The following is a 22,423-nucleotide window of genomic DNA, read 5'->3' on the forward strand; positions in this document are numbered from 1 at the left end:
TAAAAATACAAGAACTTTCAAAGTCCAGTTAAGTATTTCTTTACTTCAGCCCCTTTATTGTAAAGGGCCCAGTCATCTTAATTGCTGTATTTTCAGAGTCCCTTAAATGTGACTTCAGTTGTTTCTGAGGTCGTACAGGAGCAGTGTCTAAAAGTTTGTCTGATCTATGTTACGCTTCTGCTAATATAAACCCGTATTTTGCTTACCTGTATATGGTGTGCCCGATAGCTACTTCCCATTTCCTGTTTTTACCTAATAAATCACTGCTTCTTATATTGTCAAATAAGCTAGCAATGTTCTGCGCTCTAAACGCGTGTGCATTTTACTGACACAGTAACTGCAACTAATTTTAGGAAGATAAAACTGCTTCTGTACTAACAAAACTGTACGTGAGGATCTTCATTGCTGTTTGTCCTAAAGTATCAGGAAAGCCCAAACTGTATGGCTCTCATTTTACCATTGTGTGGCATAAAGGAGGCTTAAGTATATTATCTCTAATGAATGTACTGCAGAGTTTTCTGTGGTGTGAAATGTATGCAAAACTTAATTTAGGCTGAACTTCAGGGGGGAAAAAAACCCGCAAACCAGAGTAAAGCATAATTCTTTGCAGAAACCATGCCAAGGTTTCAAAATGCCATGCCTTAAGTGCCCCTAAAGTGGATCCTTAGTATATAATTGATGTGACTTCCAGAAGAGTAATTTCTGTGCACATTGTGATACCAAAATTAGTTCTCACTTTTTGTGAACTTCGGTGGTTTCCCAACTGTATACACTCACGGCAATTCCCATAGATGGGCTCTTGCATTTCTGGTAAGACTTGGGTCAGGATTGTGAAGGGTGTGTATACATACCAACAGATCTTTTCAGTATTGCTGGCTGGGGAAAAAGAGGTTTATTCGAGTATGGAAAAGTACTCCCCTACTCACCATGAACAAGGCCAGTTCTCTGTAGTTCCTGGTACCCGTTTGTTCCTGTTTTTTAAAACTAGTAATTTTGTTTATTTGCTGAACTACCTGGACATCTGCTTAATTTGTTTGTTTGTTTGTTTGTTTTTCCCCTTCACACAGGAACGAAATAATTGTCTGACAGACTCAAGAGCTCTGAGTGTCAGTCATACTGATTTGGCGCATTGAGATTCTTGGAGAGAAGCTAGCTAAATATTCCTTTGTGAATAAAGAAGCACTGAGACCTTCAAAGCTTTGGTTCCTCATCATTATGTATAGGAACACCTAGTCTGTAGATTTTTGTTGGTTTTTTTTCCAATGGACTGCTGGTTTTACTTTTCTAACTAGGGACAATTTCAAACACGGCATTAGTGGATATTTTCTTCTAAAGGAAAACTATATAGATATATATTGCTCATTGCACTGCTCCCATTACATGGTTACATTGATTTCTTCAATAGATCCAAGTATTACAGCAGCCAAAAAAATGTAAAAATAGAAACATATTTAAAGCATACCAAAATGCAATGATGTTTGAAAATGCAGGCAAAATTAAATGTGTTGCAGTAAATACACACAGTGCTGGAATGAGAAAAGGATAAAATTCATGTGCATTACTGTATAAATTGAAATTGAGCATACTGTATTGGTGGGGCTTTCCTTTGCACCACTTACTATTGTAATGTTAGAAACCTTAGCTGGCAAAACAGCACTTGAGACACGGCTTACTTAACCACTAGATTGAGCTATTAAATGTTACGGAAGAGAGGGTTGGGGTTACATTACATAGAGCTAGCACGAATAGCAATACCTGTGACCGTAACTTTGATACTTGTTGATGTAAGTCTTAGGGCACAGTAATCAGTGGAGGTAGGACGGTTCAGGAGAAATGGGAAACGTTTTGACCTTGACTTTGTATGGTTGAAGAACACTGACGTGTTGGACTGCAGCTGTCCCAGAGCAGCTGCTGTTGCTCTTAGGGAAACATCGAGCCTCAGGTTGACTTTCTTGCTTGTCCGCTGGAATTCACAATCCCATTTGCTGTTTTCTGAGAGTGCCCCGGCATTTCCTTATGCTGATTCCAAATCCTGCCTTTCTCCGTAATAGCTGATGACAGCAGAAGCGGGCAGCTACACACTAGGCTGTTACGCTGGGGAGTAGCTGCTGTGCAGAGGACCACTCAAATCCAAAGGGCCCCAACGGAAGCGCTAGATGGCCGTAAGCGGCAAGCAACTTGTTTGACTACACATCCATGTTAAATCTACTTATGGTTAATATATATGCTGTCAGTATACGGGACTGCTGCTGGAACTAAGTGTGTATTATTAAGTTTTTTATAGACACTAGTGTTTCCTCTTGCTTTTCTGTAAAGCTTGTAATTTTGTTCATCTTTTGTAAAAATTTTTCTTCACGTGAAGCTGGATGAGAAAGTAAAAAAAAAAGCAACCAGTGTGTATACAAATGTATTTGTGGTCATAGTTGTGAGTTGGAAAATGCCGAACAAAATTAACTTTGGGAAAAGCTGGAATATTCATTCAAGGTTAGCGCCAACTGGAGGTAACTCACAGGAATGTAAGCAAGTTTTAGTATTTGAACAGGCTGCGAAGAGTCATTAGTATCAGTAGTTCGTAGAAGTATTTGACTGGTTTTGCATCTGGTTTTACGTTGGTTACAGTAACCGATGCAAAAAGTTGTATGTGTATTGCACTTAACTTATGTTTACCAGGAGGTACCTTATTAGCATCTTTTTAAAGAAAGCTGCATATATGGTATACCTGCTATGAAGACAGTTTAGAAACGGTGAGATACAATGCTGCTAATGTGTAGAAGTTTTAGCACAGAGTAGTGCAATTCATTAATGAACTTGAGCAAGAACGGATTGTTGCTCAGTTATCTTAACAATATATACTCATATAATGTAGACTCTTGAGTTTTAATCTTTTTATTAAGAGCTTTTTATATTACAAAAATCCATAATATATATACTTCCCCCCTGCCCCCAAAGCAAAACATGTTATGTGTACCCATTGGTGAATTCAATTCTCTGCGCAAAGCCAGAGCGAGCTGGCTCTGCACCCGGGCTGCGCACCCAGGGTGGGTGCCGGTGCCGGTGCCGGGCAGGCTGGGGGAAGGGCAGGAGAGCCCTGGCTGAGGAGCTCTTGCTGCAGACACCCCTTGCCGTCACCCTGTTCCACACCAGCATGCTGCGGGGGTGGCTCAGCGGACCTTGCAGCACGCGGTTCTGCAGAGCTCAGTGCTTCACTGAAGAGACTGTTGTAAAAGTCTGGCTTCCAGAAAAATCCACAAAACTATTTAGACCCAGAACTGATCTTGTTAATAAGGACTTACTTAAAAGACATTGAAGAATGTGGTTTCTACATTTCATCTTTCAACTTCAAAGGAAAATTATTTTTGCAGCCTTTCTCTCTCTCTCAAAAAAAAAAGGGGGGGGGGGTAAGAGAGAGAACTTGTGTAAATAGCAATACAATATTTAACCATGCCAAATTACAATGTACATTAAGTTTTAAAATGCAAGACCATGGTATGTTGATGGTGACAGTGAGGGAGCTTTCTCGTTCAGTATCTTACAGTTGGTGGCATTACTAGTACTGTGCTTTTAAATGTGTTAAACTTTTATATATTTTAAAGTGTGTTGGAAGATTAAGTTGTTGAGCTACTGCTTATTAAACAATTCTTACATTTACAAGGTTCATTTTTTTTCAGAGAAGAAACTTCGAGACTTCTCTAATCCATAAATCCCCGAGAATGAGCCAATGGGCTGGTTTGCAGTTTGTGAAGCACTTGTATAAAAACCAAGTTAAGGTCAACATTACTTGTGTGTGAATCATGAATGAATTACTGTCAGGACATGTCTGTATACATTTCAGTTTTGGGTGGGCCTCTCAGTTTGCTTTTACGTAAGATTTTCTTTCTAGATTTCCTCAGTTCCAGTTGTAGCTAACAGTCTGCATGACGTATAAAACCAGAATACCCAATTGCGTAATTCTTGGATGTCTTCAATACCAAACTAGATCAACAGCTCTGACAAAACAAAATGAGAAAAGACCTTCAAAATTGACAGACATCTTGTTAGAAAAACTGCAACCTTGGTAGTGCTGTTTTGTTTTTAATCTACCGTTGTTGTCCTTGCCCAGAACTGTAAGGGTGAACTTCATTAAAAACATAACGAGGACTCCAGTTTAGGCCAGTTCCTCTAGATTCTCCTGTGAACAGTGGCTAGTTCTGGGGTACGCAGTAGGATGTAGGATGAATCAGACATGGAATCATTACTGCTAGAAAGGTGCCCGTTGCCCTTCCGTCTTGTCTGGTTGTGTGCTAGTCTTTAGGAATATTGGCAATATTTGGTCTTGAGTTTAGATCTTGTTAAATACGATTGTAAGATGGAACTGTTTCATGATTTGTTCCTCTCTTAGAGGAATAACTGAACTATTGCTGTGATGTTTGTGCTTGCAGTACTGCAGTGACAGGACATAGCACTTAAACAATGGAAAAACAACTGGACGTGTTACCTAGTTTGTACCTTTTTTTAAAACAGCTCCCCCCATCCCCCCAAGCCCTCCTGAATGGTAGTAAATTAAAGTAGTTTTGAGAAGTATGTGTGCTGAAATTGTACCATTTGAAACCAGTAATTTTGAAAACGGTGTGGTTCTGTTGTAAATACATAGAAAAAGGGGTGTGCGGTGCTTTGTTGAAAGTGTGTTTACAATACTTGATGAGTTCAAGTTACTTTAGTTTTTGTTATGCAGGTCATGTATTTTGTCTGAAAGCTGCTAAAAGAATTGCATTTTTGGTAATGTTAGCCTGTGCTGAGAGAATAAATGTTAAAAGATGTGATGCTGTGAAGCTTACAGTTTTATTATAGCAACTTTACATTGTCACAGAGTTATTGAAGTATTGGTGTAAACGATGGCTTTTGGTTTTGTGTTCTGTTTTGTTTTTTTTTTTTTTTTTTTTTTTTTTTTTTTAGAATAGTTCAGAATTGAGGGAAATCTTGAATATCTAAATTTGATTGGTTTTTTTTCTCCCAAACCATTTGCAGTCGTCTCAGTACACTGAACAGCCAAGGTCAGTAGCTTTTTAAAAAAAGCCTGAAATGACAAAACAAGAAGCAAAACACAGTGCCACCATCTGACAGAGGTCAGGTTGGGAAGATGCTTATGCTCATAGTGAAATTGTGAAACTGTTCTTTAGCTATGGCTACTTTTAAATACGAAAGATTATAGAGAACCCTAGTTGGAAGTTCATTTAATGCTCCAGCTACATCAGGAAGCTCAAAGCTGCTGTAGCGGTTGTGCTGGCACACAAGAGAGACTAGAAATTGTATACAGCATGGAACAAGCATAGCCAAGTAGTTCTAAAAAGCAGATCGATCGGTAGGCTCCCTGTATTTAGTCTCCATTCAAGCATGGAAGGTTTTTGAGTCTTTAAATTCTGTAGTAGAAGCATTACATAGTAGTGGTGGGAGGCTACAGTATATAATTAAGCCAGATGAGTTCCTTCCAATCAGGAATGGTATTTTCTCCTTTCTAGGACCTGGTTTAACAAAATAAACCCCAAACCCAGGAACAGCAAAACAGAAAACCACTGCCCCCCTCTGATCTGTGGATTTCATGTTTGATTTTAAAAAACTAATAAACCTTCCAAGATCGGATTTAAAATGCTGCGTTTTGCTCTCCATGTGTAGTTACTGCTGGTCACAGCTATGGACAAAACCCCATTCAGAGTTTGCCTGGTTTTCTTGCCCCATAAAACTTTGTTGAAAATAAACTTCCACAAATGTTGTTTGTAACAAATAGTGGTAATTCACTTGTTTTCATCAAGAAACTTGTAATGAGAATTTTTTAATGTGTTTTGCTACATCTGTTTTGTTAATAGGTCAGTCATGTAAATTTTTATCTTTACCAAGCACAAATTAATTTGGTAATTTGGTTCAACTTTTCCATAGCAGCATTTCCAGAACGCTACACGATCCTTCTGCTGAAAAAGGCCTCTCTAAATACATCACAGATCTGTAGATTAATTTGAAACTGTTTAAAAGTTTCTCAAGTGTCATTTAATGTTTCTTTTCAAAGTGTAGAAAAATATTTAAACATAATCTTACAAGATAAAGGTGATATACTTAATACATTCTAGAATGTAAATTTTCTTTGTAAAAATTACTTCCATTTTTTTCCTGTATAGAAACAACTCTCAGTTGTGAAATCCAAAGATGAATAAAGCTGTATAAAGGGAAGGTTCTTAAATTGCATTTATTAAAACTTAAGCATGTTTCAACGCTTTTGACACAAGGCTTTGCAGATGGCAGATGCTTTGTTCAGTCTTTGTGAGGGTTTGCAGCCCCAGAGCTGCCCTACAGATTTCTGACTGGGGGTGTAAGTAACTGGAGAAAGTGGTAGAAACTGCAGAGGGACGTTCAGCTGCTGCGAGTGACTGACGTAAGCCTGGGCTCAGTTGTATTTTGGAGGTTAAAGGTTTGCGCATGTGATGATGCGCCAGGAAGCACACTGTAATGTGTTCTCACTCAGCTTTAAACCTCCAGCTGGAAAGTTAAGTAAGTTACCAGCGTGAGTGATGACAGGACTTATTTAGATGTTACTTAAATTTGGTGGTAAAAGTGTTCTTTACCAGGTAACCCGGGGCTTTGGTTACAGACCCATCTGTGACGTTTAACATGTCTGTCTCATTCCTGCAGGCGGTCAGGTTGCAAGAAGAGATGTTCATCAAAATACTACACAACTGAGCCTTGAGCTGCGTATCCATGAACGTGGTGCACAGAGAGGCCAGTTCCTGGGGCTGGAGCCTGGTCTCCTGTGAGGCTCCTCGGTAAATGCATGTCCAGGTAGAGGTTGACTGATGCCTGTTAATCAGTTACATCTGTCTGTGACTTTTTTTTTTCTAAATCAAATTCGCGCAATAGGATGAGCAATATACTGGCTAAAGTTCTTGTCCCAGATACACAGGCCAAGAATGGAAGAGAGTAACTTGAATGTTACTTGTGCTGTATTAATCTATGGCCAGTAAAATAGTTAGGAAAGAGGCATGGAACAGAAGGATTTGAGGACTGAGGTAGCCATGCCTCTGAGCTGTAGCACTCACTTTTTGCTTGGCCAGAGTACACAAAGATTTCTAAGCTTCATGGTTGGATTTTACTAAAAAATACCAGAGAACAGTCATTTTCAAATACAGGGAATTAAGACAATTTAGGAAAGAGATTTGGAGACAATTTATGCTGTTTGCACAAGTCCCTGTAGATGACTGAAGGGATTGCAGAACGCGCTGAAATAAACTCATCCTTCTTTCTGCTTGCTTAGCGTTTCCTTCCTTCAGCTTCAAGCCACGACTGTGCCTGTTCTCATCCAGAACCTCCCGGTGGCAGTCACGGAGTCCCTGTCTTCCTGGGTCTCTTCCTTGTGTCATATGCTCTGTTGTGCTCAGAGAACTCTTCCTGCTGCCAGAGAGTTCCACCTGACCCCATGTATGCTACACACTTTTCCTTTCTGCTACCCAGCTGCACGCTTCCACGTGGAGATGGCTGCTGCACCCCTAAACAGGTATGACTGGGGAAAGGCAGAGGTGGCTATTTCCCTTACATAGTGTACCTGAAGAACACAAAAGGAATGTCTCTGGACTTGCCTTTGGCCAAGTGACAGTCATTCCTCTGAACTTGTATTTATGGAAGAGATTGTATTGGTTTAAACTACAGAGAACAAAAGGTTCTCATTTGCCAAAAGATAGAACTGAGCGATGTAACTGCACAGACAAATGTGAGACCCGGTAGGCTGCTGCTTTGGGCAACCTGGGGAGGCAGGCGGAAGGGGGAAATCTGAAAGTGTAACAAGTACGTGATACAAGTGAGCAGCGTACATGGGTAAGAGCAGCATCTACATAGCCTAGGCCCAATAAGGTCTAAGTCCTTTAGAAAATGCACCTAAATCTTGCTTTCACATTGAGTTCAGCAATGACTAGAAAAAGCAGAAGTCACAGCAGTAGCCTGAGGCCAACAGAAAAACATGAGAAAGTGTAAAGATGGGAAGAAAAAAGTGTCAACAACAAAAACCTGAGGACAGTAATAGCTCTATGGCTGGATGAAAACAGCTCGAGGTGCCCTTCAGAAGCCTAATTCCATTAAAAGCCCAGCAGCAAGGACAAGGTACTAGAGGCAGCGATCCAGAAGCTGATGGAGAATGCTGTCCAGGTCCAGTAAAAACAGAGCAGGGCCGAGTACCAGGAAGAACAAGAACGGGGCCCTTGTTCTGAAAGGACCTGGTTACACCGCTTCAGCAATTAGCAAACAAGGGGATGGAGGTATGTGGTTTGTTATTTTTTAAGTGGAAGATGCTGAAGAGGCTTCTGCTATAAGGGGAGGGGACTGGCAAGCAGAAAAAGAGTGGAAAAGACCAGAAAAAAAATCTTTAAAAAATCTGTAGAAGTTCTATGAAGCTAGATATGCCTGTGTAGTACAGAAACCAGTACAATTTTAACTCTTTACAGTAAGATGTTAAAATCAAGTATCTTTCTGGAGTTTTTTTTAATCCCAATAATAAGTAGTTTAAAAAAATGGGACAGCTGCTTTGTGTTATTTCTGAGGCCCTACAGATAGAAGAAGGGCTATACTTAATGGCAGCATGAGGCCCAGAAACACCAGCAAGCAATGTTAACTGGTTGAGTTTAGGTCCCTTTGTGTCTGGAAACAGAGTGGGTACACAGCTGCAGTCTCCTCCTTCAGAATACTTTTCTCACAAGGAAAAGCTGATAAACATATATCCAAGTATTAAAAAAAAATAATCATCTTTCACAGCGTAAGCAAGGCTTACTGTAGTTGTATCACTGTCTGTGCATTTCAGGATGCGTTTCTCTCCTCTAGGAAGAATTTCATTTTACTAGTAATTCTTCCTGAAACAAAAGTAGTGTTGATAATTTTTTTTTGGAGCAGGATACTTTACTATGCAAAGGATTTATTTTATTCCTTTTACACCTTCCAATTTTACTGTATAGTAGCGAAAGGATGGAGGGAGATGAGGAGCAAAAACTACTCTTAGAGTCCTCACACTTCCACTGTGGTGTGATGCCGCTCCAGGTGATCGCTCAGGCTGCGGTACTCGGCTGACCATCAGTCTCATTAGCAGCTGATTTGCCCAGGTTATTCCAAGTGCTGGACAGACTTTGTTATCCGCTACACTATAAAGAAAACATTACAAATTTCTGCATGTGTGAGTTTAATATGAAATATCTTCACTTCTGTTGTAACAAGATTACACTGAAAGAAATTATCTGCTCTTTCTCTATATTTAATGTTGCTTGCTGTATTTAAAACTGTCTTTCAAGACAGAGATTACAGGGTGTACGCACAAAACTATAGGTTCTCTCTATAGCAATGTGCTTCTACACAGAACAATTCATTCATTCTTCCAACTACAACCATGGTGAATACCTGCCTCTGCCTTGGTGGGCCCACTCTTGTGACAGGACAGTAACAACAGAAAGATGGTTGAACTTCAAGTATTTGAAGTGTGTAACTGCTGGCCCTGGATTCCACTCAAAGGTATATTTAGAAACGTTGGCTAGATATAATACCGCATATGTATTACTTTAAACACTAAATTTAAACCCATTTTTCTTCCTGGAAAAAGTGCCATCTCTCCAGTAAAAGAATTACAAGATAACAAGGGGGGAATAAAAATGGAACCCTATCCTTGTTCCATGTCAGTTTCTGTATCTGGAAGATGTAACTAACTTCTCACAAAAAAACAATTTATGTAGCACCTAGCTTATCTAGTAAACCGAGATTCAAACGACAAATAAGTATGTTTCGATCCTGTTAATACCTTGGTGTCACAGAAGGTATTTTTCTTAAGCAACTAACAAAACCAACTGATAAGGTTTGGTTACTGTATTTTTTTAATCGGGCAGAAAATGCACTCAGTTATATCAAGAGGCAAGAAGAGATGCAAAAATACTCTTGTGTAAGTAAGCAAGTGCCAGCCATTAACTCCAGGTAATCTTCCCCCTAACTTGCTGATTAGGGATTATCGTGTAAGTGTATATGACAGTTTCTTCCACTTCATGCACATCAGTTATTGCCAATATCAGCAAATACAACATTGCTGGCTAAATGCGCTAGTGCTCCTAACACACTCTGGTAGTTTATACTGGAGTTAAAAAGAGAAAAAAACCAGTTAAATGCTGCTGTGTATGACATCGTGACAGTTCTGTTGTGGATGACTTACCTGCAACTGCCCTGAGCAGCTTCCAACTCGCTCACTGCATCGGTCACCTAAAGCAGAACAACAATGTTTGAAGTTGATCTGCAGCCCTGCATTTGTTTTTAGCAAGCAGAAGGGCAGGGAAGGGAACAAAGCCTATAGAAAATCCAATTTATTGGTTCACATACTAAGCCAAGTTAGAAAACATGTACTCTTTCAAGGCAAGCGAGAAGGGAGTTGTGAATTATAACCTTATTCCACAGCGCTACACCTATTTAGCTAGCTACAGCTTATATGAATTTAACTACTAGTAGATACTTGATTTGTTTAAAAAAACCACCACCAAACAAAAAAGCCAGAACCACACAAAACTCTTCCAGTGCTGTAGCTATACATAAAAGGTACTGACATCCAAATCTCCAAAAGGTGTCCTCAATGATTTCACCCCCTTCGAAGGCCTGCTTAATGGAGCAGTTTGACTACAGCCCAGAAAAACCCACACCTCTCCACTCCCTCTGTTGTCTTTTAATGTCATAACTCTTCCACACAAGTTCTTCACAAAGTACAACAAATTAAGTTCTAGGTACTTCTCTACATAGAATGTACATAATGGATTAATTTACAGCCATAAGCTTTCTTAGTGTTGTTATATCCACGGTTTATTTCTGTAACTACAGACTTGATGTAATGAGTCTCCTTCCATTAGGATACAGTCTTGAAGGACCCTCTGTCAGCACATGGTCAGACTGTTGTCATTCCATGTCCGGCACTGACTGCATCTGTGAGCCAGCACCAATGTAAGACCCTCATCATGGGAAGGCAGATTTAAGAAGCTCCCTTAAATTACTTTTTTCCCCTCTGGTGCTGAACCATTCCAAGGCAGAGGCTGGGTACGTCTAGACATGTCTTACCCTTAAATCTGATCTTTTGCTGGCTAGATGGGTCCTCAGAACCCCTAGGAAAAAGGCAGATAACCTTTTCCAAATGCCCGTACTTGGAGTATCCCAGAAACTTGAATCCAAGGAACTTGAATCCAGTGGTTGGCTTGACAGTGTAAATGCTGAAACACACAAACCTTGGCTCAAAGAGTAAAATCCAAACCATGCTTCCCAGGGAGAACAAATTGTCTCTAATACCAAAATTCAGAAAGCAGTTAAAGGAACTGTCAGTTTTCCTTAAAAGCTAGCTGACCCTATGAAAGACTACGTAAGAAAAAGTTGGTTAAGAAATCAGGAGTAATTCAAGGCTGAAGTTTAAATTCTACTGAATCTTAATGGGAACCTTAGTGAAAGTAAAACACTGAACGCCTGAAAGCTGTTCATATTACTGCTACGTGTGAATTCCAATACACTCCCTTCCAGTGCTGGTAGTAAGTGTAAGGCTTTACACACTGCCCATTCTGTAGTCCCAGAACTCCTCCCAGGGAACAGAAATCAAACAAGTAACAGCTGACTTGATGTTTCTAGAACCTCTTTCTTCCTGACATAAACCCCTTCTTGTTTGTGACTCAAATTCAACTTTTCTGCCTACTACTTTTCTTCTGCTTTGAGAAGGAAACCTCCAGGCTGAGTACTTACTTAGTTGATTAAGTGTCTTCTGGAAAGGAAGTTTTCTGACAGTGGCCTGCCTGTGCATTTACTCACCCCTTTTGTGATTAGACCAAGAGCAGTGGCATGCCACTTCTACAGGATGGAAGTAGGGTCTTGTTTAGTTTTCTCAAAAGAATATTCTTTTTGACTAGTATCATTTCTGGCCTTTTTTTGGTTGAGCTCAAGTCAGCCTGCATGCATTCTAATGCTTTAGTAATTTCAGCAGTAAGGCAAAAATGCTGAGCTTCACAAAAATGCAAAGTCCCGGGTCATTCATGGCCTCCTGTATATGTGGAATATCAGTGTGCATGCAGAGTTCCCAGCGCAATTGGGCTGGCAATGGCATTTGAAGCTAGTGTTAAGAAAGAACTCTGTTATTTTAGTTTGATGCTTTGTGCAGTTGCTGTAGGTACCTATTTTCATTAGCTTTAATGGACAACCTTTGAGAATATTAACAGTCTATAAAAGCCTAAATGATATTCACAAAGTTTAGAGAAGTTAAATTTACTAAAGTACATCAGTTTAAGGAAGCTTCAGTTTCCATCAGTCATTGATACTCAGTTAACAGTGTTAAATGCAACACTAAGAAATCTGCATACACAGATTTCCCTCCCCCACTCTAGCCATTTATTAAATGGTCCCTATAAAATGAGGGGCAATTTGGATGTCCTACCTGATTAATGCACAGTATTGGAGTCCTGAATCTAGTGCTTAAACTGTGAAGCTGTGCTCCAAATGTCTGCAAATACCGAGCCTTCGTAACAGAATCTGAAGCTCCAAATTCACATCGAAACAAAGCAGCAAGAGAGTCTATGATCACCAGCCGCACCATGCCTCTTGTGAGCAGGAGGGAAATCCTTTTAGTAATGCAGTTGTGAAAGGTATCCTACCACAAAATACAAACAGCCAGCATTAAAACAGTTCAGAGTAATCTGTAAAAATCAAAGATAGTAACTACAGATAGCACTGCTGAAACAAGCTGAGAGTTTCTAATCGTGAGTTTGTGTCTTTAAGTCTCACTAGTAAGCATTTTTTGCAAATGTCTTGTGGTTTTACCTGAAATAAAAATAAAGAGTCCGAACTGCAGTGTACAGTTATCTGCAACTCTGACTTAAATCAGTTATTTACCAACATTTTGAAATCTCAATAATGCAATACTGTGATCCTAAACCGCTCCCACATTGCAGGAATGGTTCTCACTGAAACACTGAGAGGTCGACACCAGCATTGAATATTCAAGCCAGAAGTCTATGCTGCTGTTCCATTAATGACATATTAACAGCAAAATACATACCTGCTACATCAAGTCCATATTGATCAAGAGTCTTTAACAACTTTGGTGTTGCAAGTTAGTCAGGATACACACCAGCTTCTGCGTATATATTTATAACCTGTCTCCAAATTCAATGAAGATCTCCCTAGAAGCTGCAGTAAAACTAGTAGCAATAACTCTACTACATTTTAATAAATATAATGACCTACAAAAATCCACCACAATTCATTCTAAAAAATATTCATATTTATCTTTTAATATATTTCATAATAAACCCCTACAATCGACAGTTCTTTAACAGCAAATTGCAGAGGTTAAGTAGTATTTGTAACAGATCTTAGTTGACTCTTAGCTTTTTGAAAGGTCTCTTGTATCAGAAAAAGCCTGCGGTTACTGGATTATAGTGTAACGACTATGCATTTTTAATTTGTGCTAATACTTACTAGGTCTGCTGCATGCTCAACAAAAATACTGTTTCCAAATTTGATCTTTTGTATGATTTCAGCTGGAACATCCGTACGCATCTTACGTTGTTGTTCTATAAGTTGTTGCAAACGCTTACTTGGGAATATATCTTCTGTACAAATGTAGACAGCTCCTATAGTCAAGGAAACCAATTCCGTTATTACAATAGGGCTATCACATGCATAATCTTCCTATCAGCACAAAAATAAAACAACACATTATGCACTCAAAAGCTAGACATATGCACCTGGAAATTCATGCTACTTTTTTGCAGCCATATTGAATCAATGATGAGCAACAAAAAGCCACTCCTATGACTTTCCTGTAGTGGCAGGTCCTTTTTTTGACGCCTGTTGACACAATTGGATTTTTGTACTCTCTATTAGCTGACACATTTTGCACAGCTGCAGAGCCACCTGACCACCTAACCTGGATGATTGTGAGTATTGTAATTTATCCAACCCACTAACAGTGATACTGCACAGTTTGCTTGTTTTGGTTGGAAATCCAAAACAAAGCACTATACTGTGAAGAAAATGAACTATCCCAGCCCAAACCATACAATTAGTATTTTGATTAATTTCACTCACTGTTTTCAAATTTCTTGGGTTTAAATTTACATATGGAGGGTACTCATTGCCACAATTTTGTAAGCCAGTTTAAAAAGGATCACTCATCCAATCTCAGTCCAATTAACTCTTCCTGAAAATAGTAGATTAGATAGAAAGTATTATACTTCAATCACATTACTGTGAGTGATGTCTATATATTTTTACTGCGGTTTCTGGTTAGTAAGTATGCATTATTGCAGACAAAATTAACCATACACATCAAAGATGCTGGGAAAGAAAATATGCACAGTATTTCCTTTAATAAAAATTGTTAGTTATTGCAGAACTAGACAGAATTAGCAGCTAATACTTATAGGGTTACATCTAAGGATTAAGTCCACTCACTAAAGTGGTTGAAGCTGCTAACGCAGCTTGGCAGCCAATGTGCCTGGCAATATGAGACATCCTGAACATTTCCACCCCACTGGTCTACCCCTATGCCAGCTGTCCAGGGAGCGGGAAGTCCCATTTCCAGATGCAACTTCCAAATCCAATCCAAGTATATTCCACGGGAAAAAAAAATGAAACTATATCCAATAGCATAAACTGAAAGATCTCAGGAGCGGATCAAGTACAATTCATGGTTAGTTTATCAATAAAAATATTCTGCTGATGGACACTTGTAGAACATGGGGTTCTGAATTCTGATAATCTTCTATACAAGGCAAAGATGAGCCTGAGCCTAGGCCTGATTTTCTTCAGGCCTAGGCTTGCATCTTTAGTTTAATTCTCCCCAGCCTGACTATAAATTCTTATATAAATCACCCTACTTCATTTAACAACAAAAAAATATTTATCCGATATACAGTCTTATTTTTGAATACCAAAAAGCTATCAGGTAAAGCAAAACAATTTACCCATGCCCACTAATTAAAATAATTGTCTTTGACAGGTGGGAATTAAAGACCTTCCTTAATTATTAACACCTGGAAAAATACTTCAGCATCATCTACGCCTTCCATAGGAGATACTGAAATGTTCCTGCAATTTCTATTTCCATTCTACCTAATTAACAGGTTCAAATTATACTTTGGCTTCTTTTAACTCCCCTTGGCCCTGGCAGCCAATAGCATTTATTACGAGAAGATTCATTCTCCATTCTTAATTCCCCAGTTCCGTTACATGTATATTTATGTCAGACGGAATGAGGGTTGTTAGCAGTTTACAATATTTGACAGTAAATAAGGGCTACAATAAAGCATCAGTGATCAGAGCAGTCATGATCTGATCATGATCCCTGAACTACAACACACAAAAAACCTAAGAAGCTGAACCACGAATATTTTCTGTACTTCCACTTTTTTCCTAGCATTTGAGTAGATAGAATTCTGAATTTTAAACTGTGGGTATAAATGCTGTCTTCGGTAATTACAATTACTGAAGTCATACGCAATACCAGTAGACACAAATGAACACATACACAAATGTTCATCAGCAAAGAAGGAAAATAAAAGAAGAAAAAACAGAGTCCACAGTTACTTGTATCCATTAAGTTTACAGTGACACCAGTAGCCTGTTGAATACTATCTGAATTTGTATGAAGCTCAAGTGAGGAAAACAGTAAACTATTAATTATATCACTTAACTGCTGAAGACTTTTTAAATAGCTAATTACGAAACAGTTAATTAGGTGAACCTTAACTTTCTTGACTATTTCCCTAGGTTAATTTCTCCTAATTGCACTAATTTTCACCTCACTCTCCAACTTGACAATGACTGAGTATCAAATAGGCAGGTGAGTATTTTTACTAAGGGTAGTTCATGCATTCCTAATCAGATTTTCAGTTTCATGATTTCTACAGAGACAGTAAGTCAAGAAAAATTTCTAATCACAGATTTGACATTACGTATCACTCAGACAAACCAATTATGCCTTGCAACACTTATACCACAACACTGAAAGTCATAATGGTGCAAATTCAAAACCAAGTAAACAAACAAAGAAATAAAGAAAACCCACCAAGATATGCAGCTTCCTTAAGCCCGCGTGGTTTTTGAATTTCATAGTAACAAAAGCTATGCCAACTTGTGTTAATAGTTCCTGAAGCAAAACATTCTGGACTTCTCACCTACCATTCTTATTCACAGCCGATTGTCTTCTACACAATATTGCCTAATTCTGAAAGACAAAGTTTTCTTTACCATGAATACTGGCTTGCAGAGAATCATCCGCTTTCCAAAAATCCAACCTGCCTTAAGCAGTATGTCCCTTGTCTTCTCCTTGGTTTACTTAAAAAGCATGGAATGTCCATTACTTTAGACTTCATGGTTGGTGGTTTTTTTTTTTTTTTTTCTTTTCTCTGAATGCAGATTTACATTAGATAGATCGAGGAATGTATTTTGATCCTGAGATATTGTAACATTCAAGACATTTCAAAACAGAAAACCTACTGAAAAAAATGCTTTTTTCCAAAATTAAATTATCTGGAGAAAAAGAACTGCAGAATTCTAAAGATTTCTTTTTTTTTGCAGGATATTTCAGTACAGTAATAAGAACAGTGAAAAACTAGAAAAAAATAATAAATTGAAGATTAATTCCTTCTTAAGCACAGTTCTACTTCATAGACTGGCTATTTCTGCCCCAGTTAGTTTTGTAAATACCAGCAGTCACCTGCCTGTTTTCTGCTCTGCTGTAATGCTTTTTCGACACCAGATAAATTGACTACAGCAGATATTGTACTCTGAGTACCTAACTGGTCCATTTGTGATTTCTCAAAAATACAAAGTGGCACAAGTTTGTGGATTTTTTTTCCCCTTTGAGTTCTGCTCATTTCACAAAACAATTGTGAATAATTTTAATCTTGAACTTTAAGAGAGTTAAGCCATATAAAATTTATCAATTAACTTTGCCCTGGCTTAAAATTTGAGTTTCATGGTACAATGAGACCAGCACTCTCTCCCACCGGACCTTCATCAAGCCTCTTCAGCTCTTGTTTGTGCTCTTCAGTTTGAACCACAGTAAAACTTTTGATTAGGGAGAATACGCACCCATGCACTAAAAACACAGGAGCTGCTTCATAGCCAAGTGACAAGGGCTAGAAGAGACTGACAAACAACTAAACCCAATATTAAAGACCAATACCTAATTATGAGGCAAATACACTTAATATTCACATATCTGTAAAGATAAATGAATTGTCATAACCTAAATAAAAAGAGGAGACTAGTACAAGCATCATGCTATTTGTAGTTTATTAGGAAGCTGTTAACAAGTCAAGAGTCAGGGTAGTTACCACTTTTGGGAAAACAGTGGAGAGACACTCTTTTAAGAAGTCAGTTGTCCTCAGTGATCATATAAGCATCTTTCCTCACAGGTCCACAAAAACCAAACAGAAATCAGCTATTTCATCAAATCCCAGTCCTTCACTTTTATTTAGGCTGATAAAAGTGCTATGCTGGTTGTTGACCAAAAACCACCCCAAAGCCAAACAAATAAAATTAAAAACCAAACCAAAACACTAAAAACCCCCACCCTCAAAGGACAAATCTTGATTCCTACAAACTGTCATGCATCATACCAGCCTGTTACTAAGATTCAGTAGAAAACCTTTTTTTTTTCTAGTTCAGAATTCTAATATGGCTATGAATGCATTCACACTATATGCATGTATTACTTTTGAGTATGTGCATATAAAATAAATTCAGCCAACTTGTGGTTGGCCATAACTGACACTCTTAGAATGGTAGACAGATAACCTGCAGGCAAAGGATGTCCTAATTTCTTTGTTTGCTGCCAACCTCCCAGCACTGAGAATTGTAAACAAGATTAGCACTAAGTCAAATGAAGTAAATACACAATAAATCTATACTGTCTAAAGAAATCTATTTCAACATCACCATCAAAAGAACAGGAAGTTTCCAGCACTAAAACAACCACACAAAAAAACCCGCCAATCCACCATAACTTTAAATCAGTAGCAAAGTTTTAGCACCGAGATCGATCTTCTATTGGTAGTGCTAGACTTCTGTGATAGTTACTAAGCATTGTTGTTCTCATCAAGTTGCCTAAAGACTAAAACTCCTCATACTTAACATAAGCTTTTAATTCCTGTATTTCTCGTAACTCAACACAACCTTTACTATTCTTTAGGCAACCCTTAATTAATGACTGCAGAGAAACCAAGTTTCATTTTCTAAATGCTATGCAAACAGAATCTGCTGCTATGACTCTATGCAGTCTAACATATGGCAAAATACCACCCTGAGAGTAAAGAACTGCAAGAATTAGGATTCCACTACTCCCTTTGCTCTCCAATTCCAGCAGCCGGATAATTCCCCCTTCTCTACCTTCTAGATTGTCAGAACTTCTGTCCTCTCAGCCCTTCCAAAACACTCTGATCCTCTCACAGGATCATCGATATGATTGGCATTCTATCCCGTCTTTCATGAAACTCTTAGGAGCAGGTAGATGGAGAACACTGACACGACACAGCGATCGCAATAGCACCAAGTGCTAGGTGCATAGGAAACAAGAATCGTATTCAAACACAAATAATGAAATCCCTTTGCCATTTTGTAGCCCTACAAGGAAGACTGTAGTCTGGTATAAATAGGGAGAAGTGTTGAGGCATGAATAAAAATGTATTTGCAAACTATCTGCAGTAGCTAGCAGCAACATACAAAGGAATTGAACAAAATCTGTTTGCTTCTGCCCTGACTAATGATGTAACTTAAAACAAAGTGATAAAAGCCACAGGCTAATTAAGGCCCTTTAAGCAAGATCTTCATTTGGACATTCCATGACTTTTCGACATGGGTGGATATAGTACAAGAAATAATTGAGTTCCCCCACAACAAACCACTGAGCTGCCAAATTAAACCCAGGGCTGCACAGAAGGAAGAGGAAGATCACAGCCAACACACACCTAAGGCAGACTACCAGGACACCAAATCCTGAGAAGTGACACAAGTTTCCTCCCTTGCTTAGGCTGCATAAAATACTAAAAATAAAATAAAAAAAAATCAGGAGTTAGAGAAATGTGATAGGTTAAAAACCCCGTACTCAAATAAAAGAACAAATCTGTATACTGTGGTAAGGCCAGGAAAATTGCAGGTACAAAAAAATGTTAACTTTGTTCAATTATATTTCCATCAATTTTACTCTGCGAATCACTATAATTCTTGTCATCAAACAGTCTTTGAAATTTGAAACCTCCAACTAAGAATATATACCATATATCCCAAGATGTTTATGGAAAATTATCTGACAAGCTGTTGTGCTGTGGTTGTTACCTGAGGAGTCAGTAGCTACTTAGGACAGCAGTGTTTTTCATATATGGTTTGCATATGTCTAGTTTAACCCACAGTGGCAGGCAGGTAAACAACAGCATAATTTAACACAAATTTTGTATTGTATTATGCTGTGATGCAAGGCATGTGCACAGCATGCTTTTGTCTGTTTCAAGGCGTACTAAAGTATCATTACTAAACTAGCTTACTACTAAAGCTATTGCAGAAGGGCAAGACATGCACTCAACATGTGCGTCTACAAAGACAATATATTCCTCCAAGTGGCAAATTAATCAGTATTTACATTTCAGTACTTACCAGACTCTAATCCTCCATACTCGTAAGGATACTGCACACAAAGGCACAGTTGTAAGCTAATCTGAGTCTTCCCAGCAGAACTTTCCCCGGCAAGTTCTGTGATTCCCTCTAAAGGAATGCCACCTTTTAGCAAGTTATCTAGTACTGAACATCCAAGGCTTAGCTTCTGGTGTTGGGAGGTGAGATGATCTTGGTAGAGCTGAAGAGCTGCAGGGTTTGGGATTTTTTTAACATGATGGGGGGGGGGGTGTGGAAAAAAAAAAAGTTTTATTCAGTATCTTTCTGACACACAAGGATACAAAATAGAGGCTGTATACCAGCTTTATATCTACAAGGGATGCTTTCTTTGCTGATGGAAAATTTTTCTGATTCAGCCTGGTCTTCCCCACATCTTTTCCTCACCCTCACAGGGCCTACTAACTAAATGCCTGTTCCATACTTGATAGTTTACTCTGAGCCCTTTCTTCCTCTCAAACTTTTTTCCTTTCTCTGCCTCTAAGGAGTCTCTATGGAAAGCTATGCTCTGGGAAAATACTGCCAGCAAGGTTCAAGCACAGCAATTGCAGAAATGTAAAGCTATAGCAGACTATGAAACAGCATAGCAGGCATCTCGCTAAGGCCTGACGAAATAGGCAAATCACAAGAAAATAACTTTGAAGTACAGAGCTGCCACGAAGCATTTGTACAGGAGGATCTATTAGTTTCTGCTTATTTTGGAATAAGGTGTTTATAGTGAATCAGTTTATATAGTTTTTAAGTTTTTCAACAAGTCTTAGTCCAAAAGGAAAATAGTGAGAGAGAGAAAGAAAAAGGAAAGATTATGTTCCTCTAATCAAGTTTTTCAGACTGGAGAATCATTTTGTCCTATTTCAAGCAGGCTTGATCCTGAAGAAGGACACCCACCCACCTCCATCTCTTTTCAAGGTCTCAGAGGAACTGTCCTTAGGATAGTTTAATAAAAACACTTGCCTTTTCATTTTCAAAAGCCATGTTACTGTGTCAACGAGGAGCCAAAAACATATTTTCTCCCAGTGACATTATTTTAAGACTTAAATAAAACTTTTTTTTTTATTGACCAGATTACCTGTAAGCATACTGTTTCTCCTCAGCGCATGAGAGACTGTTTTCAGTAAGCACTGTATATCTGCACTAGATAGTTTCATCAATCTTTGCAAGTCCGCTCCAGAAAGATTTAAAATCTCTTTTACTGATTTTATGTCAGCTGAAATTAAAAGAACTTTTACAAATACTTTTGGCTGGATTACAGTGTTATACACAACAGTAAAACTTTTTCCACTTTCTACTGTTCATTTACTTCAAATTTATCTACCCTGCATTATTGTAAGCTGAGCAGGCAACTATTACTTTGTACCAACAAATGCTATAAAATTGTTCGGAAAATGATTATTGCAGCATGGGCAAAAGCTATCCATTCTAATTACTCAAAAAACTTGCTTATCAAATACTTTAATTAGTTCTAAAATATTAATATACATCTATATACTTATATGCATAAACACACAATTACATAAAGGAAGACACTATGGCGACAGATCTATTAGTAAGACACTGGCAAAGTAAGTTACCTTTCTTAAGGGCAGCAACTACTTTAGGGTTCAAGTCAAACTGCTCCCAATTCATTTCCTGATTACAGCACCGGGTCGAACAGCACATCAGGTAATTTTAAAGCGGCTTTTTGACATAAATGCAACAACAACAAAAAAGCATCATTCAGTGTCAAAAGTTTGTAGGATTTTCTTCATGTATTAACAATGTATTTATCAATTGTCTTAGAAAAGTAACAGCGATTCGGCACACTGGTAAAAGTCTTCTCAGATTGCTGTTTAAATATATTGTTAAGAGTTCAGCTAATAATACTGCAGTTAAGAACTACTAGTAATTTTAATTGCTTGTGATCCTGCATAGTACTTTTGCTCTGGGTTGAAGCTTGTGATGTTGGATAGTCATTTCTACCCTGCCACACTTTACACTAGCTTTTCATTTCCCAACAGAAAATAAGATCCCATGCATGTACAATTTGGGATGATCCAGGTCTATTCATACACTGGACAGCCAAATACATTTTGATCAGCTAAAAGCAAAATTTAGTATTCAAACCAGTTTGTTGTAACAACATTAAACATTCTTTTTGATACAAAAGGCAACAGTTCACAGTTCAGCACTACAGCTGCCTAGAAGAGTACCTGGGCTCTGTCACTGTTACCAGCTCCCAGTCAGGCAGGGCTGCGGCGGGTGCGTTGAGGGTTACACAAGAACACAGGAATCACGGAGGGTCCCTCTGTTAACACGGGGGAGGAGAGGCTGACGACAGAGGGGAGGATTCTGACGACAGAACAAATGCAGAAGAAGGTTCTTTTCGAGCAGCATTTATTTAAAGCAACACTCTGACACGAGTTTTAAGTCGAACTTACTGAAATGAACCATGACTATAAGGACCTTTGACTGGAGGGACCTCAGACCATTCCGTATACTCCCCTCGCACGAAGCCACTCCACCGCAGCCACTGTGCGAGGCACTGGGAAAAGAGGGAAATCACCGGCGGGGAGCCAGCGGGAAGCCAGGCGTGTCCCACGGGCAGGGCGCCGCCAGGGCCTACCGCGGCCTGCCCTGGGCACGGGGCGCCGAGCGGCAGCACCGCCGTGAGAAACCGTTGAGGGGGAGCGGGACAGCCGGGCCCGCCCCGCCCGCTGCCTAGCAGTCCCCCAGCACTGCCGGGAGCGGCCCCAGCACTGCCGGCGCCCCCGCGGGG

At 39.0% G+C, this 22,423-nt stretch overlaps 2 protein-coding genes across 12 annotated transcripts in view; one reads left to right on the plus strand and one right to left on the minus strand.

Annotated features, from left to right (window-relative positions):
* KLC1 (kinesin light chain 1) overlaps nucleotides 1–4,796 on the plus strand; it is a 49,189-nt gene extending 44,393 nt beyond the window's left edge. For all 3 annotated transcript variants that reach the window (XM_080394863.1, XM_080394860.1, XM_080394859.1), the window contains one exon: nucleotides 1,068–4,796. In XM_080394863.1, coding sequence (XP_080250989.1) covers nucleotides 1,068–1,133 — 66 coding nt within the window. In that variant the 3' untranslated portion in view covers nucleotides 1,134–4,796. The remainder of the gene's footprint in view (nucleotides 1–1,067) is intronic.
* On the minus strand, nucleotides 1,252–22,238 carry XRCC3 (X-ray repair cross complementing 3). 9 transcript variants are annotated; one of them, XM_080394866.1, is made up of 10 exons: nucleotides 22,111–22,238; nucleotides 21,858–21,996; nucleotides 21,240–21,345; nucleotides 20,738–20,890; nucleotides 19,654–19,860; nucleotides 13,474–13,628; nucleotides 12,431–12,643; nucleotides 10,193–10,239; nucleotides 9,014–9,143; nucleotides 1,252–7,564 (listed from the first exon to the last, which is right to left on the minus strand). In XM_080394866.1, exons 3-10 carry the CDS (start codon nucleotides 21,325–21,327, stop codon nucleotides 7,466–7,468), a joined length of 1,092 nt encoding a protein of 363 aa, XP_080250992.1. In that variant the 5' UTR covers nucleotides 21,328–21,345; nucleotides 21,858–21,996; nucleotides 22,111–22,238; the 3' UTR covers nucleotides 1,252–7,465. The 9 variants fall into 9 exon arrangements, 7 of the variants coding, with proteins under 7 accessions (XP_080250992.1, XP_080250994.1, XP_080250991.1 ...); XM_080394868.1 differs by having other exon boundaries at nucleotides 20,738–20,875; nucleotides 22,086–22,226; XM_080394865.1 differs by having other exon boundaries at nucleotides 22,086–22,226.
* Between the last annotated feature and the right edge of the window lie 185 nt (nucleotides 22,239–22,423).

This window comes from Falco punctatus (genome assembly GCF_963210335.1).
Source record: "Falco punctatus genome assembly, chromosome: 7".
Taxonomy (NCBI): domain Eukaryota; kingdom Metazoa; phylum Chordata; class Aves; order Falconiformes; family Falconidae; genus Falco; species Falco punctatus.